The 18,264-nt window shown below is 34.5% G+C and overlaps 1 protein-coding gene across 3 annotated transcripts in view; it reads left to right on the top strand.

Annotated features, from left to right (window-relative positions):
- Window positions 1–18,264, top strand: part of ADAM23 (ADAM metallopeptidase domain 23) — a 213,117-nt gene that overhangs the window by 29,193 nt on the left and 165,660 nt on the right. For all 3 annotated transcript variants that reach the window (XM_051983695.1, XM_051983693.1, XM_051983694.1), the window contains exon 3: window positions 8,766–8,842. In XM_051983695.1, coding sequence (XP_051839655.1) covers window positions 8,766–8,842 — 77 coding nt within the window. The remainder of the gene's footprint in view (window positions 1–8,765; window positions 8,843–18,264) is intronic.

Here is an 18,264-nt window from a genome sequence, read left to right as displayed (position 1 = left end):
GAGATGTGATTAAAAAGGAATTCAAGAGGTGAAGCAGCTATTCTTTGTGGATCCAGTTTGAATACTCGGTTGAGAAGAGATGGATTTTCAATGACTTCTCTCCCTTCTTTAAGGCTTATCCCTCATTTTCATTTTCCTTTGCTACCATCCATGATCCATACATATACATCTCCTTATTTCCTTCCATAAGCTGAGTGAGGAAATGATGTCAGAATTTCCTTCCACACCTGAATATCTTATATGGCATATGGCAAGAGCTTTATGAGATGACTGGAGGAGAATGGTTGAGAATGACCAGAGAAGGTCAGAATAAACCACTGGCTGGAGGCTTGAATAGAGTGTCACCTGGCGGGCATTCAGCTACTACATTCCCTCATTGGATAATTACTAACAGTGACATGCTAGTTTTCCATCTGTATGCTTAAGAAGAGCAGCCCATGACTAAATTTGGACTCTGTTTACACACGTAACAAAACATTACGGCTGAGATCTGGGAGCCTCTTTCTATTTACAAAGTATTCTTTTATACTTTACTGTATTAGATCTCTATAACAATTCTGTGGGGGAGATCTTTATCTTTACATGTGAGGAAGTAGATTTTGCCTAGTAAGGTGATTTTTACAAGATCCCAGAGGTAGGAAGTGGTAGAGACTGTGCTCCAATCCAGGTCTCTATATTACAAATCCATTATGCTTTAAGTTGGCTAATGCTTGGTGGATTATTAAGTTGGAACATTGTGGTTGGTATTTTAAGCAAAAAACCAGAAAGATAGCTAATTCCTTCTAAAGTAAGGTAGTCAATCTTATCTTTTATCATTTGGTGTTCTAGTGAAGTTAAAAAAGAACAAACATAACAATAATACTCTTTATAGGGAAGGACATTAAAGGTAGAGCTCTCTGTCCCTTGCATATTTATCCTTTACTTCTTTACTCATAACTTTATTCCATTTGTTCAATAGGAGATAAGTGTATAGGGCTACAAAGTCAAATTAGAGTAGGATATCCTTTTATGATTTATAAGTGAAGAAATAAAGAGTAGAGTGTATATTAATAAATTAAGAGCTAGAGGAGACCTTGGGGTTCAAGAGTCCAACTCTTTCACATTAAAGAATAGGAAAATGAATGCCAATGAGATCTGTTACTTCCCCTGGCCACATAGATAGTAATTGGATGATCTGGGATTTGAATCTTGATATTTTCACTTCAAAACTAACCCTCTTTTCCAATGTGCCATACTACTTTTGGTGATCTGGGAACTGGCAAGAGAAAGGAACAAAATGATTCATGCTACAGGTACTATATTCATGCATGAAATTAGATGTTACTCCTTACGGAGGTGGAGGAGAGTAATGGCTTCCATGGTAACCGTTGTCATAGCTGTATTTTGAGTCATCATTTTAAAAAATATGAAAGCTAAATAATACAGCAGTGAGTGATACAGCCTCTGTGCTATTCATGTCTAAACAACAGCACCAATGAAATCTTACTTTTAAATTAATTAACATCTCTTAGTTCAGTGTTATCAATTTAATAACCCCTCATATATTAATCATACCATGTCAGCATACATAATCATCTAGTATAAAGGTCCAAAAAAGGCTCTGTGAGTTGAATTCTCTTGGATTTAAGTAGTTTGAATGGGAAAACTGAAGCATGAGATCTCAGAGTTTATAAGGAATCTGTTCCCCCTTGTGTCTCCCATATCTGACAAATTTCTTCATTTCCACTTTTTTTTGGTAACTATGCTACAATTCTTTAAAGAAATCTCAAAGTACATGTAAGTTATTCATGAGAGATATTATCTACTTGGACTATTAATGCCATGTGTTTTTCATTCTATTTTTTAGCATTTAAAGAAGCATTTATTAAAGTACTTTCCTAAACACTGGTGATAAAAAAAAAAAAAAACAAGAAACAGTTCCTGACATCAAAAAGCTTGAATTCTACTCATATTTTGACCCTTTTCTGTCTGAATGGCTCTTGCAACTGAGAAAGAAGAGACCATGAAACTTAAATCAATTACATTTGATTATTTGGCAAGTAGCTCTTATAAAGCTCTGGTGAGGGCATAAAGTAATTGCCCAAATAACATTTAGGGATGATTTGTAGATTTCTTTTACCTATGATGATGTTTTTCACACTTAGAGTGGAACATTGAAAATTGACTATGTTAGGTTTTTATGATCAGACTCAAAATCATACATTTTCTTGGATTGATCTAAGACTGAAAGATGTTTTTACCAAAATTATTTCATTTGACACAGTAGATGGACTAAAATACCTTCCTATGATCTGATAAATTTTTTAAAATCATGTTTCAACAAAATGTTTAAGAAAAATTTTTTTCCAAACCTTGACATGTTTGTTTTTATTATAAACTTTCATAAAGTTACTCAAAACCTAAAGCATAGTTGAACACTCATATACTTTGGGAACACAAGACATTTTACATTTTATTCATAGGTATGTTTCTTTGAATAGCAGAGTAAAACATAAGATTGCTTACCTTCTCTTCTCTACTACCTGAGTTCTTCAAAGCTAGCTCAAGTGCTTCCTCCTCAAGAAGACCTTCCCAGATCATTCTAGCAGTAATTCCTGTTCCTTGGTATTCATGGATGGCACTTAATGCCTGTACTAATCATTTGGCAAGTAATTACAGTGGATAGAACACCAGCCTTGAAGTCAGGAAGACCTGAGTTCAAATATGGCCTCAGACACTTAACACTTTCTAGTCATATGACCCTGGACAAGTCAGTTAATCCCACTTGGTTCAGTACAAACAAAAACCTAAAACATAGTCATAATGATAGTAATAAAGATTTTGAATTTCCAGAATGGCACAGTATTGAACTTACTTATATCATAAAGTTCAGTAATAATGAGAATAGATAATATTTATGTAGGTACTTTTAGATTCACAAAGCTCTTTACATATATAATTTAAAAAAAATTCCCATTTAACCAGGAAGCTAGGTGCTGTTACCCACATTTTGCTGATAAGGAAAACAAGTTCATAGAGGTTTGAGTGAGCTGCCCAGAGCTGGTAAATGCATAACCAAGCATTCAACTTTGTCTAATGCTCTATTCCTAGTTGAAAGTGAATCTGTATTGGATCTTACCCAAAGAAGTTTATTTCCAAATTCCTTCTCACAGTACTCTTTGTCTACTAACACAAATTTGTGACCGGACGCTATAGTCAGTATTTTTCTTAATCTTTGGTGTGTATGGTTTATTTTTTGGATGCCTCTTTTGATCAGTTTTGGGTGATTAATCTCTTTAAATTTGACTAAATTGGTTTTTTGGTTAATCTTTGCATAATGTAATGTCATCATCCAACTTGAACCTGAAGCTATTACGGTTTATTAGGATTTGGCAAAATTTACACTGATGGTATAGCTAGAGCCATTTCTGTATCAAAGAAGTAGGAAGGTATTCATAGGAAGGTAAAGTATAAAGCTTCCCCCTTCCCCCAAAATGTTTGAATGTTTTATCCTGTGTGGATAAAATTCTAATAGATTTTGTGTAGGCACAATAATCTATTATTTGAGGTGGGTAATGTGTTTTATTTATATCCCCAGTCTTAAGTATAACGCCTTGAACATATTGGCTAATTAATAAATGCTTGTTGATGGATTTGTAAAATCAGTTATCCAAACGAATCCAATTCATCCATGTTGTGAACTTTTAAAAATCCATATATACCTCATACTTTATTATTAGAAAAATAATTTAAAGACATATAAACACAAGTTTCACAAAAAAAGCCTTTCATTTCCCCATTCCCTAAAATTAAATTAATAATTTCAAGTCTATTCAGAAATTAGTCACTAATACTTCACTAACTGATCTTTCTTGAATTCTTTTTCATATAAATTGTGAATTCCCCAGTCCTTCCTTTGTAAGATATCAGAAAAATATTCCCTGTCCAAAAAGCAAGCGAATTCTGAGGTCTGATATTTGATGATTTCCATAGAGCCTCTTTATTTTGATGCTCTGCTAGGACAATGTTTTACCAGTGAGGGGAAGAGCTGAGCATATGGTTATGATCTGAGTTCAAATCCTATCTCTGACAAATATTAATTGTGTGATTCTGGGCAAGTCATGTGTCATCTTAGTGCTGTAGGCAGCTCTTGAAAAGTCTTAGCTGTAGAGAAGGTGTTGACTTGCATTGGTAAAGGTACTCTGTTCTAATTAAATCACAGGTCTGTTCTTTTTCCCTGTTCTACAGAGTAAAAACATTTGGTTGTTAATAGATGGGTTTTTTGGGGAACAGTGTCTTAATTACAAATCCCACAGGGAATTGAAAAACAGAAACCAAGAGAAATATTTTAATATGAAAACCCAAAAAAGTGTAGAAGGGAGGCACAATGTCCAGTGAGAAAAGAAACAAATTTTTGTGGAGTAAAGAGGAGTAGAAAGATGGTGTGTGTGTGTGTGGTGTGTGTGTGTGTGTGTGTGTGTGTGTTTGTTCATGTGAATATATGTATTGGATTGACAATTTTTTTTTCTATTTGTGAAGAGAAATAAATATTTAGATAATAATAATACAAGAAGACCCATGCCCTTAATTTAAAAGAAATGGGTAATTTGAGATGGAAATCATTTTTGCAACAAATCTAAAGACATTTAAATGAATAGTTGTAGAGAAAGGATCACATGCTAAGATTTTATTTTCTTAATCTTACCTCCCCAAGTCAGTCATAAAATACAGTTATTCTTTTTCTTTCTCGTGTCTTTGAAAATTTAGTTCCAAACTTTCCTCCTTCAGGAAGCCATCCATGATGCATATTACCACTATCTTCCTCCATGATATCTTTTCAGTATCTATCCAGTCACATGTACTATATTATGTTGCACTTGATATATTGCTTTTTAAGTTATTCTATTTAAAGATGTATGTTTTTGGTCTCCCTGGTGAAATTATAATCTCTTTAAGAAGATAGTAGTGAAAAAAATGGCATAACCCTAGCATATTTAATGATACTCAAATTGTCCATAATCCTACCTGAGAGTCCACCAATGTTTTCTAGCTACTCAGATTTGTTACTTCTAAAATAATTGAAAAAATAGAAGAGTACCTTTTCTTCTTTCCCACATGCCCTCAACTGTTTATGTTCACATGCATCATATAAGTCAAACATTCTGTTTCATTAGTTAAGATCATTGATTGTCTTTTCTATGAAGTCCTTAACTCTAAACACCGGTCCATCTTGCATATTTGGTGAGTTTAATGCTATTTCTATATGCATAAACATAATTCCTCATGTCTCTGGAAATTTAGTTCTATGTTTCTGTACTATATTTATTTTTTAATATTTTTGTCCATTTTAATGTTCTCTGTTTTAGAATGAAAGTTCCAATAATACATGGGTATGACCAATTACGTTCTTTAATAAAATCTCCCAAGTAATAGGCACTGGGGATTACTTAATGAGTCTTGATGATAAAACTCAATTTAAGTCAAAAGAAGTTGAGTCATTAAGGCATCTATTATTTCTTTCTTTAAAATAAAAAAAGTATATATCTTGATCATCAGTGAAGCAGTTTTGTATATAAAATATGATCTTGTTTTTACAGTTTCTAGATCACATGTAACTTCATTGTGTATTGTTTGTGTGAGGAAGAGAGTTACTATACGCTCAATCATAAATCTGGTTTTAGTACTTTAGGAGGGTATTGGGCTGTACTCATTTTTGTGCCCATCCTAAGCTATAAAATTTTGCATTCTCACAAAGAGAATGGTAAACATCTTTATAAAAACTGTCATTAATCATTTGGCTGGTTTGTGAATCCTGTAAGAACAGTAGATGAATAAGGATCTCATGTGCAGTTCATGAAGTGTTATTGGACCTCTGCCTACTAACAATATATGATGTTGGACAAATGTCTTTAGTTTCTTGTAAGATGATACTGATATCACAGGCACTTCTTAAACTTATGATAAAAAGGAATATAAATCTAATTTCCTAATAGAAACCAATCTTCATTTTATCTAGCTTTTTGTCCTGTGATACTTTATTCCAATAGTGCTTCACAATGTTTTTTAAAAAAGTAATAGTGGATGAAATTGTCAATCTAGGTACATTGAGGATAAATAAGAATTTCTGTAGGATGAAAGGTATAGGATAGGAAATTGTGTTAACAAAGGCAGAGTAGCAGAAGGAGGAGTCTCTAAGTGGTACAAAGAATATTCCATTTTGTTGGAGCATGAAGTGTAAAGGAAGGGAGTGATGAAATAAGACTAGGAAACTAGTTTGAAAGTTAGAGAACAATGAATGTCAAATGAAAAATTTTAGCTTTATCTATCAGTTCATAGGATTAAAGGCTTTAAAGCACTCTAGAGATCATCAAGGCTACTAGGTGTTTCAGGAGATTACACTGGGTCTGAAGTCAGAAAGACTTGGATTTATTTGGCTTCAGACACTAGTGTGACTCTTGGCAAGTTATTTAACCAATGTTTCCTTAATCCAAGGAAATGGCAAACCATTTTAGTATTTTTTTTGCCAAGAAAACCTCATATACAATATGGTCCATGAGGTCATGAAGATTTGGACACGATTGAATGACTCACAATAGATCATTTATTCCATGGAGAACATGGAATTATTTTTAAAAAATTTATAATTATATTTAAGTATCATGTTTTCCTTGTAATCTCATTATTTTATTTTATGAATTTTAAAATATTATTTTGAGAAGGGGTCCATGGGCCTTCATAGATTATCAAACATTTAAGAATTGTTGATCTATTCTAACTTTGTCTAGAGTGTTAGATAAATTGCTGGATCTGGAGTCAGGAAGATCTGAGTTCACTTATAGCTTTAGACATTTATTAGACGGTCTCATTTTCCTCAACTGTAAAAATGAGGATAACTAATATTTGTGTCCCAGTGTTGTTAGGAGGATCAACTGATATTTGTAAAGCATTTAATATACTGCCTAGCACATCCTTTTGTTGCTGCTGAGTTGCATCCAACACTTCATGACCATTTTTGTTTTCTTGTCCCCCCCCCAAAAAAAAAAAACTGGAATTGTTTGTCATATCCTTCTCCAGCTCATTTTACAGATGAAGGAACTGGGCAAACAGGCTTAAGTGAATTGCTTGGGTCACACAGTTAGTAAGTGTCTGAAGCCAGATTTGAATTCGGGGAAATGAGTTTTCCTGATTCCAAGCCTAGTGCTCTACCCATTGCCCCTTGTCTGGCACATAGAAGATATTAAAAATATTTTCAAATATAAATTTTATTTATAATATTAAATTAAATTAATTAAATATAATATTTAAATATGAAATTTAAAATAAGCATATTTAAATATAAAATATTTTAAAAATTGGTAAAAATATTTTACCAATGGGACAACTGAGACCAAGAGTGATTAGTCCTTGTCCAGGAGCAGAATTTAAACCTAGACTTCAGATCTAGTGTTTCCCTCAACCCCAGCATATACCCAGACAATATGCAATTGCACTTTCCTCCTGAGAAATAAGGCCAGTTCAGTAAATGAAGAGGACACCTGACAATCATTTATTGAGTACTTTTTAAGCAGAAAACTGTGGAATATAACATTGAATAAGGCATGAATCCTTTATAATCTAGTTGGGAAAATGAAGCAGGTAAAAGAGCAAATTACAATATAAGACAAAAAAAAAGAGGCATAAACAAAGTGCGATAGGAATTCTGAGGTAGATGATTGATTATTCTGGCAGATGCTATGAGCAGGGGAAGGCTTCAGGGAAAAGGTGGCCTTTAAATTGGGTTAGAAAGGCTGGATAAGATTCTGATAAGTGGAAATGGGATGGAGAAGATTGCAGGTGAGAAGAGGGGATGGTAATCCAGGTAGGGGAAAGGACATGAGTAAAAAAAAAAAAAATGCAGAGGTGGGAAAGGGTTGGGTGTGTTAGTGTTGGTTTGATGTGTTCCGCTCTACAAATGATTGCCATGTCTACTTTTGCTTTTGGGAATGGAACATGGGGGAGGTAATGTTCATGACTCAACAGGGGGCTGAATGTAGGTGTTACATTATCCTTGTCCTTTTTGTGTGATGTGGTGACAAAGGAAAATTTTGTCTTGGATAACACCTTGCTGAATATGCTCTTTTTTGTTATTTAAATTTATACAGATTTTTTTTTTTCTTTGAGAGATTTTTTTCACCAAGAAGTAAAATAGGATTCACAATTCCTTTGGGATCATTGTTGTGGTTCATGTTAGAGAATAATGGTGGAATTTTTTTAATGTTTCAAAAAAACACATTCCAGTCTAAAAAGTGTACATTAAATGTAACCACATTAAAAAAGGCTAAGTTCTGACTATTTTTTGCAATTCTAATGCTGTTATATTCCAGGTCTGTCAAATCTGGTGATACTGTATTTCTAAACTCTAGCTTCTGATGAAGACCCAGAGGTGTGCCATAATTTTTCACTTATATGTGTAGGGGAAAAATGGTTAGTATAATGAGTAGGATAGGTAAAATCAGGTCTTACCTAGCAAGACCTTTTGTATAATTCATCATGCTCAGTTTTGGAATTTGGAGAATATGCTACCACTTGTTATCCTAATGGGTTCATTTTATGAGACTACCCCAGTTTCTCTCTGTAAAAAATATGCATGTATTTCCACAGAAACCATACAGAAAGTTACTTGGTGTATTTTTTTAAAGAGAGAAACTAATATGTTCATGGGAAATATAGACCTTGATTGGAAAGCAGTCAGTCTGGAAGGGATGGGCAGATGAGCTAAATATCTTTCTCTCTTTTGGTATCTATAGGCTGTGCATCTGGCCCAGGCAAGTTTTCAGATTGAAGCTTTTGGTTCCAGATTCATTCTTGACCTCACACTGAATAAGTAAGTATTTAATTCTCAATCTGTTAAGGAACAAGTGTAGCCAAACCTCCATAACTCTCCTGCTCAGTTATTTAGAATTGCTCCTAATTTGAAATAAATAATATTTCCCATCTTGATGGTTAACTTGTTGTTTTTAATAAAACATATAAATGGCATAATGGTTAGGGCACACAACCCTGGAGTCAGGAGGACCTGAGTTCAAAATTGACCACAGGCCCTTACTAGCTGTGTGACCCTGGGAAGTCATTTAATCCTGATTGCCTACAAAAACAACAACAACAACAACAACAACAACAACAAAAAGTTTAAAACATATGTGATAAATTGAATGGAGTCTCTTCTCCATACTGCTATATTCCCAAACTGTATAGGATTCAATGCAGGACAAATGGAAGCAGGTAGTTGTTAGGATGGGAGAAGGAATGAAATCAGGCTGTTTTGGAAGTCATTGGCTTGAGAGTTTGCTAAACTGTGGATTCCCTCAGTGTTTGGTTAACAGAATCAGTGCTAAAGATGGGGGGAGGGGGAGAAGAAGATCCAGCTCTTTAGGAATAGGGATTCAAGATTATCTCAGGCCACATAAGTGACTTACTCTGAGTAATATAATGAAATCTGAACTAAAGTCTAGACCTTCTAAATATCTTATTCATGATGGATTTTTTAAAAGAGAGAAAGTAGAAAAGAAAATAGTGAGAAAAATAATGTGGCATTTTTGAGTTAATTGTGATTCAGTGGATAGAGTACTAATAACACATCTTGAGAGATCTGAATTCAATTCTGCCTCTAAAACATATTGGCAATTTGACCCTGGCTAAGTTACTCAAGAGCAGGTAGGTGATTCAGTGTGGATAGAGCATCGGGCTTGGAATTAAAAAGAATCATCTTCCTGAGTTCAAATTCAGTCTTAGTTACTGACTAGCTCTGTGATCCTGTGCAAATCATTTAAGCCTGTCTGTCTCAGTTTCCTCATCTGTAAAATGAGCTGGAGAAGGAAATAGTAAAAATGGCAAACTCCTCCAGTATGTTTGTCAAGAAAGCCCCAAATGGAGATCTGCACTGCATTGCAGTGACTCATCAATGCAACCAATTGCTCAGCATTCTAGGTAACATTAGTTGCAGAGAAGTTCCAGCCTGCCTTGGAGGAGGGAGTTCAGTGTCAGAGGACTTCTCCATAGCTGTGAAATCACAAGCACTACCCATTACTTTGAGGGCAGATGGTGGCGCCAAAGTGCTCACATGGAGTACCAGATCTGGAGGCAAGAATACTCATCTTCCTGAGTTCTAATCCGGCCTCAGATACTTAGTAGCTACTAAACTACTAAGTATCTGTGTTACTAAGCTACTAAGTATCCATGTGAATCTGAATAAGTAACTCCATCCCTTTTGGTTGGTTTCCTCTTCTTTAAATGAGCTGGAAAAAAAATTACAAATCCATTCCACTAAACCTCAAATATGATCACAAAGAGTTAGACATGATTGAAAAATAGCTGAACAACAACAAATCCTTTTATTTCATTATGTTGGTCTCATGGAAGAGACAGTCTTATTAACTGTTCTAGAGCATGGTGGATTTGTAAACTTAGAAAAGTTTCTTCATATTCATCTTCACTGTTAGTTTCTTGCCCTTCATTGACTGATTATCCCTAACATCTTTTAACACTTAGAGTCTTTCATTAGGGCAAACTCATTTTGTTGTTGAATACCTGTATACTTAGAGTTTGATTAAAATTGATTAGATTTTCTGAAATATAAAAAAAATGTTTCCCCCCAAACCAGATTGGATTATCAATCTTAGGTTGCTATAGCCTATTTAACTGAGTATAGGAACCTAACATGGTAGCATTGAAGAATATTGGCCTTAGACTCAGGACATCTAGGTTTTAGTCCCAGCTTTTCTAGAAATTAGCCTTGATATAACTAGGAAGTCGCATGTTTTCTATGGGTCTGTTTTCTCTGGAAAATGAGGAAGTATGGACTAGATTATTTCTAAAGCCTTTTTCAAATTTAACAAACTATAATTTCTTGAATTCTTTAGTTGTATCATTCTTGCTTTTTCTTTTGTCTTGCCTCAAGTAGCTAACAGAAAAAAATCAGCTTATCAAAAGTATTACTCTATTGACTCCCCCCAAAAGAAAAGACAATTTAAAAAGTTTGAAAACCTTTTAGTTAGTTTGCAAAGGTAAAAAAATACTTTAAAAATTAATTCTACTATAGCATTTATATTTTAAAATTTCTTGCCTGCTAAATGAATGTAATTAAGAATAATATTCCAGAATGACAGAGCTATTCTGACTAGGTTACCTAAAAGAACTCTTTTGAAGTTGGCCTACTCTTGTTTGCTTTATTGTAAATGAGTAGGTTAGAAATTGGATTTAAAAAGTTTCTCTTATTTGAAGATGAACATTTCTGAAAAGAGGCTATGTAATATACAAATTTCTTTAGGTGTGAGATGTTGGAAAAATATAGTAAAAAAAATTCTAAAAAGATTATGAATATTTGAATTTTCTAAATGGATAAATATTTGTGCTAGAGTGATAGAGGACCTAATCCACATGAAAGCTGATTTCAATTTAGGGTTTTCATCAAGTCACCTTTGTTTTCCTAATAGAGGCTAAAATAAATTATATACTAAAAGAAGCAAAAATTTGCATTGAACTGTTTTGCAAAGACTTTATGCCACAATTTGCTCTCTCACAATTTGAGGCTATTCTTTCCAAGATGGCACCCAAATGAAATTTTTCCTCTATTTACTAAAACTGGAACCTTTATGCATTTTGTATAAAGATTTTAGTAGAGTGCTAATTTAGAATGGAAGAATATGGCTATATGTGGAAGTAGGTTGAATTTTTAAAGTTTTTTTTAGTTATCCTAATTACTCCTTCCCTCCTCTCACCCCAATGATTGGAGTTCTCATTATGGTTGACCAGGACTGCATCCTTGTAAAAAAGGATGCACCATCAGATACACCGGACAGATGAGATCAGCTGTTCTGAGAAAAAGAATAGGGGTCTAAAGAGCATCTATTAAATTTCAGGTCTGTCGAATTCTGTGAGCCCAGCAGAAAAAAGTGCCAACTCAGCTGGTGTGATACTTACTCAAGGGTTTCTGCAGGTTTTAGGCAGAATGAATCAGCAGAACTCTGCTTCTCTGCCCCTCCCCAAGATTGAAGGTGTTGCTGGTTTCCTTTTTGGGAGGTCTGCTAAGCACCAGTTGAAGTGATTTTCTGGATGCTGTGTCAGAAGTGCATTTTTGCCAAGAGATATGTTATTTTTCCAAGGCTTGGGCTATGCTGAGTAGCAACCTCTGATTTATTTTTGTTTGTTTAGGTGCAGTGTTCTTATATTTTTTGCTTCAGGCAGTATCAACAATGATAATAATTACTACTCTGAGTCAGGAAGATCTGAATTCAAGACCTGCTTCTGACATTTTAGTAGCTGAGAGACCCTGAACTCTCAGAGCTTCAGCTTCCTCATTTGCAAAATGAGAGGATTGGACTAAATGGCCTTTAAGACCTTTTAGTTAGATTGCTAACTTTGCTTTAATAAATCTGTGATCCTACTGATTTTAATTAGTACTTCATATACTTGAATTCATCTGAAACTCCTGTCAGCCTTATGGAATAGGTATGGCAGGTGTTACTATTCTTATTTTCCAGATGAGGAAACTGAGTCCCAGACAAATTACCTGTTCCACCTATGATCAAGCAGCTAGTTTCAGAGACTGAATTTGAAGCCAGCTCTACCTAATTCCAAGTTCAGTTTCCCACTTACTTTATTATGCTTCATTTCTAGCATTATTCTAGATTGAAACAGAATTAGGAGCATCCAATTTATTGTTACTATTTTAAATGCCCTGACTTTGTGAACACAAAGGAGATATTGAAAATGAGTCACGTGGGATAATTGGGACTTGTAGAGCTCTAGAGGCCATGAGACAAGCAAAGTGTCTGAGATAGACACTGGAACTTTGCTATCTTATTAATCACGATGAAGATGATTTCACTGTTAGGCAGGTATGTCTTGGATACCACTATACAAAATCCAATTGCTTTAGTATTAAAGGAACCTTGTTTATGACACAGTAGTGTACTTTTAACTGTTTAAAAGTCATCTTTATGAAAAAAAGTTTTCATGACACATTTTTAAGTTAAAATCTGTATCATTAACATTTTCTACCATTTTATTGTCTAGACAACTACTGGAACAATAAATGAAGCCACAATTTGTAGTGTTTGTTTGTCAATTTCTGAGGTGTAAATGCCTACACAGAAAGTTAAGCCATCAGCTTTTGTGAGTGGGTATGAGTTGGTTCCAGCATACTCAATAGTATCCCTTATGAAGTGATCATACAATATGAATTTTGAAGCCAATTTTATTAATGAAGATTAGGTATAATATATAGAAACATCTAGTTGGTATCTGGTATAATAAAAAAAAATCCTTCCCTCTTTAATGAGTCATAAAGTTTAAATTTATATATATGTATATATATATATATGAATTTATATATATGTTTATTTTTTTAATTTTAATATCTTTTTATTGATAGAACGCATGCCAGGGTAATTTTTTACAGCATTATCCCTTGCATTCATTTCTGTTCCGATTTTTCCCCTCCCTCCCTCCACCCCTTCCCCCAGATGGCAAGCAGTCCTTTACATGTTGAATAGGTTACAGTATATCCTGGATACAATATATTTGTGCAGAACCGGACAGTTTTCTTGTTGCACAGGGAGAATTGAATTCAGAAGGTACAAATGACCCGGGAAGAAAAACAAAAATGCAAGCAGTTTATATTCATTTCCCAGTGTTCTTTCTCTGGGTGTAGCTGCTTCTGTCCATCTTTGATCAATTAAGGCTCTCTTTATCGAAGAGATCCACTTCCATCAGAATACATCCTCAAACAGTATCGTTGTTGAGGTATATAATGATCTCCTGGTTCTGCTCATTTCACTCAGCATCAGTTCATGTAAGTCTCGCCAGTCCTCTCTGTATTCATCCTGGTGGTCATTCCTTACAGAACAATAATATTCCATAACATTCATATACCACAATTTACTCAACCATTCTCCAATTGATGGGCATCCTTTCATTTTCCAGCTTCTAGCCACTACAAACAGGGCTGCCACAAACATTTTGGCACATACAGGTCCCTTTCCTTTCTTTAGTATCTCTTTGGGGTATAAGCCCAGTAGAAACACTGCTGGATCAAAGGGTATGCACAGTTTGATAACTTTTTGAGCATAGTTCCAAATTGCTCTCCAGAATGGCTGGATGTGTTCACAATTCCACCAACAATGTTATATATGTTTATATATATGATACACTGTGTGACTAGGAGCCTCCATTTTCTCATCTGTGAAATGAGCTGGAGAAGGAAATGGCTAGCCACTTCAGTATCTTTGCCAAGAAAACCCCAAAATAAGGTTATGGAGAATTGCACACAACTGAAATGATGGAACAAAATGAGGATACTATATCTTTCCTAAGAACGGTAGTGCCTTGTGCTTTAACATATTGAGCTATGGTCATTCTAAAATTTTGTAGATATCCATTTCCCAAGCATCCCCCAGAAGTCTAAGAGCTAGTCTCTTTTAGTGTTAATGTTAATAATATCACAAAGTCTCCACTTTTTATTCTAGTGTAGCCCCATATCTCTGTTTTATCTCTTGAATTACTTTCCTCTGGGTCAAAGACTGATTCCTAAAAGATTGGCCTATTGATTTCTGCTGAACATAGTGAGAGAGAAGGATTATCCCTCCCTCCTCATCTAGAGTCACAGTGAATCTGTCCCTTTGGTGGGGAGGATGGGGAAGAAGTCACTTAAGATAAAAGGATTCTGTCAGCCTTTGCAACCTTTCTTACTGAGCCTTTCCTCCCCTTTTCCCCCTTGCTTGATGATGAAGACCTTTTTCTGAGAAGGTGTAAAAGGCAGAGAAAGAAACTATGGCACCAGAGCAATAATCTTGACTAAGAGCTAGAAAGAAAAAGAAATCCAGAATAGTGGAGAACTAACTGCCAGCTTTTAAGAAGCTATGTCCTTGACATATAATAAGTACTTAATAAATGCTTTGTCTAGTCTAATCTGGTCTAATGTATTTTGAATCCTGGTTGGCTGGTGAGTAAAAAGAAATCCCTTTACTTCTTTCATCCATATGAACTGCAGTGCTATGGGTAATGACAGAAGTCCCTTTTCATGAAATGCAGCAAAGTACAGGCAAGATTTCCTCTCTCTGTAGCCTAAATTTTGAAGAGAGGCAAGAGAAGGTTTAGGAGGAAGATGGTCGCTGGTGACTGTCTACATCCACAAACTTGAGCATTAGTTTCTGTTATTCTGTGTAGTACATTAAATTATGAGATCATGGGGAAGCTAGGTGGTGCAGTGGATAGAACACCAGCCCTGAAGTCAGGAAGACCTGAGTTCAAATCTGACCTTAGACACTTAACACTTCCTGGCTGTGACCCTGGGCAAGTCACTTAGCTCAGGGGAAAAAAATTGTGATCACAGCATGCTAAGTCATTGAATCTATGAATTCATTGAAAAGTCATTGGAGTGAAATATTTCATTGTGTAAGACCTTTGGCAGCTATAGATGGTAGATTTCACATTTTAATATTTTTGAACAATATTCTATTCAGTTTTTTAGATCAAGGGTGCTTAATGTGGTAACTAGAACTTAAAAAATTAATAATTAATTTAATAATTGATTTCCTTTGCAATCCTATATTTTTTATTTGATCCACTTAAAAACATTATTTTAAGGAAGGGGTCCATAGTGTTTACTAAGGAATCCATACCATAAATAAGGTTAAGAATTCTTGTCCTAGATTAATTTGGAACCCAGCCAGTTAGGGGGTTGACCAAATCTGTTTCCAAGCTAAATGAGAAAGTATCATTCCTAGCCTTCAAGAAGTGGGGAGATCAGCTCTGATATTTTTTTAGGCTTAATACTTTTTAGTAGTCCCATGGATACTGAACAAAGTAGCTATTGAGAAAATAATTGATGAGGACTAGGCTCTTGTTTAAGTAGGGTGCCATCTGGTGTTAAGTTCAAATATATAAGGCTATCTAATTAAACACATGGCTGGATAATTATCACAGTAACCATATATTACCAAATGTCACATTGGCACCAATTATTTAATTCATGACAAATTTAATATCACTGTGGTATATTTTGGGGGAAAATCTTTGGTTTTAGACTCATTAAAAACTTGGGTTTGAATCCAGGCTTTTTTATTAGCTCTGAATCACAATAAATCATATAAACTCTCTGAGTCTCAGTTTTCTTCTCTGTAAAATGAAGATATACTACTTGCACTACCTATTACTGTGGAAAGATCATAAAATCATAGGTCTAGAGTTGTAAAGGATTTCAAAGTTCATTTAGTCTAAGTTTATTTTACAGAGGAAGAAACTTGAGACCCAGAGAAATTCAATTGTTTGCCCAAGATCACACAGACAGGATTTCAATGTAGATCCTCAGATACAAGATCTAGTGTTCTTTTTTCTGTGGCATTATGTCTTACTTGCTTGTGAAGAAAGTTCATTGCAAACCTAAAAGTGTTCTAGGAATGTGAATTATTATTAGTATTATTATCACTGGCATTTATTCAGTGTTTTAAAGTTTGCAAAGCATGGTAAGTATGTTATCTCCTTTGATCCAAATCATAACCCTAAAAGGTATTATGATTAATGCCATTAATAATTATTAATGTCAATGGAACTATTAATGCCCCCTTTTTACAGATGAAGAAACCAAGACAAAGAAAGGCTAAATGATCTGACTTGTAAATGCCTGAGTCAGTATTTGAACTCAGGTCTCCCTCTCACCAAGACCAGCATAGTATCTTCTACCACATAATTCTATGATATCCTCTGCATCAATAATTCCATGAGCTGGTTTTGTTAGTTTGCTTAGTTAGATGCACCTTACAATATAAATGAGTATAGGAAGAGCTTAAGGGTTTTAAAATTTTTTCCTTTGGAAGTGAGCTATATACCGATGGCCTGTCATGAGTGGGAAGTAACGTCTTAAGACAACTTAGCATTTTTGTGATGGAAGCTCATTCGTGTGGTTTCCTGCTTTCTTTATTGCCCTATAACTTAGATTATGAGATACCAATTAAACCAACTAAAAAATGTTATCATCCTTTCTGAAAGAGTGATAATTCATTGAATATTCAGATGTTTGCTTTTTCCATGTTTGATTTTTCACACCTTTGATGGTTTAATGCAGAAATTCATTACCTGCTTTTATTTATAATACAGACTTAAGAAGCACTTTTGTAATGTTCACAAAGAAGAGCATCTCCAAGACTCTTCTACTGTAAATTCCTCTTCAATGAGGTGATACCATAATTCTAATCCCTAAGCATATTCTTATGGGAAAACTGATTCCAGATGAGAGACCTGGATTCTAAAGGTGTATTCAGACAGGATTGTAATAACAAAAAACACCCCCAAATCTTAGATTTTATTGTTATGATATTTATAGTTTGTCTTATAATTTGCTTTGTCACTAAAGTTATAATATTTAATAAGCTATTTAAATATTTAGATTTGAATATTTTTAGTATATTTCTGAGTAAAGTACAATTGATTAGTCATGAGCAATTTAAATGAACCATGGTTTGTAGAAGAGCTAACTGTGATTTTGAAGAGTAAAGAGTAGATTACTTTAATTTTAGCCTAAAAGTGTTAGGAGGTTTCTTTATTCCACCTTCCCTAAATATCCCTCTTTCCCTACTACCCCCATCATATAGACTGAACCTGTATGGTGCTGGAAAAATCAAATATAATTGTGTCAAAGACATTTATTCATGGAAATGGTTGTATCAAAAAGAAAGTAGATTTAGAAGACAGTTGCAATATGTCCAAAATAGACATAGATGGCTCTGGAGGAGAAAGTAAAGCTGGTGACTTTGCATGGTCCTTCTTTACTCATATCTACTCATTTGTATGTCATGGCATGGCCTCCCTGATATCATGGTTGTCTTCCAGAACAAAGGACAAACAAGAGAGACAACTAGATACTCCTGAGGATAGAAAGCTGGACCTGAAGTCACAAAACTGACCAAGGAAACTTCTGTTTAAAGCTTCCTGGGGCTATATTTTATTTCGACATATTTGTGTCAAAGCTCAGTGGGATCGTATAATCATGATAATAATAATAACAACTAACATTTATGTAATTCTTGCTTTGTTCCAAGCACTGTGCTAAGTGTTTTACAATTATCTCATTTTGTCTTCACAACAATGTTGGGAGGTAGGTGTTTCTATTATCTCCCCTTTATATTTGAGGAAACAGAGGTTAAGTGATTTGCTCAGTAAATTTAGTAAAGTTTCCTCAAGTTAAATTTATTTGACACATTTATGTTAAACCCTAATAGGATCTAATAATGATAACAATTATAAAAATAA

The sequence above is a fragment of the Antechinus flavipes genome, chromosome 3 (genome assembly GCF_016432865.1).
Source record: "Antechinus flavipes isolate AdamAnt ecotype Samford, QLD, Australia chromosome 3, AdamAnt_v2, whole genome shotgun sequence".
Classification (NCBI taxonomy): domain Eukaryota; kingdom Metazoa; phylum Chordata; class Mammalia; order Dasyuromorphia; family Dasyuridae; genus Antechinus; species Antechinus flavipes.
This window is presented reverse-complemented; position numbering and strand designations above follow the sequence as displayed.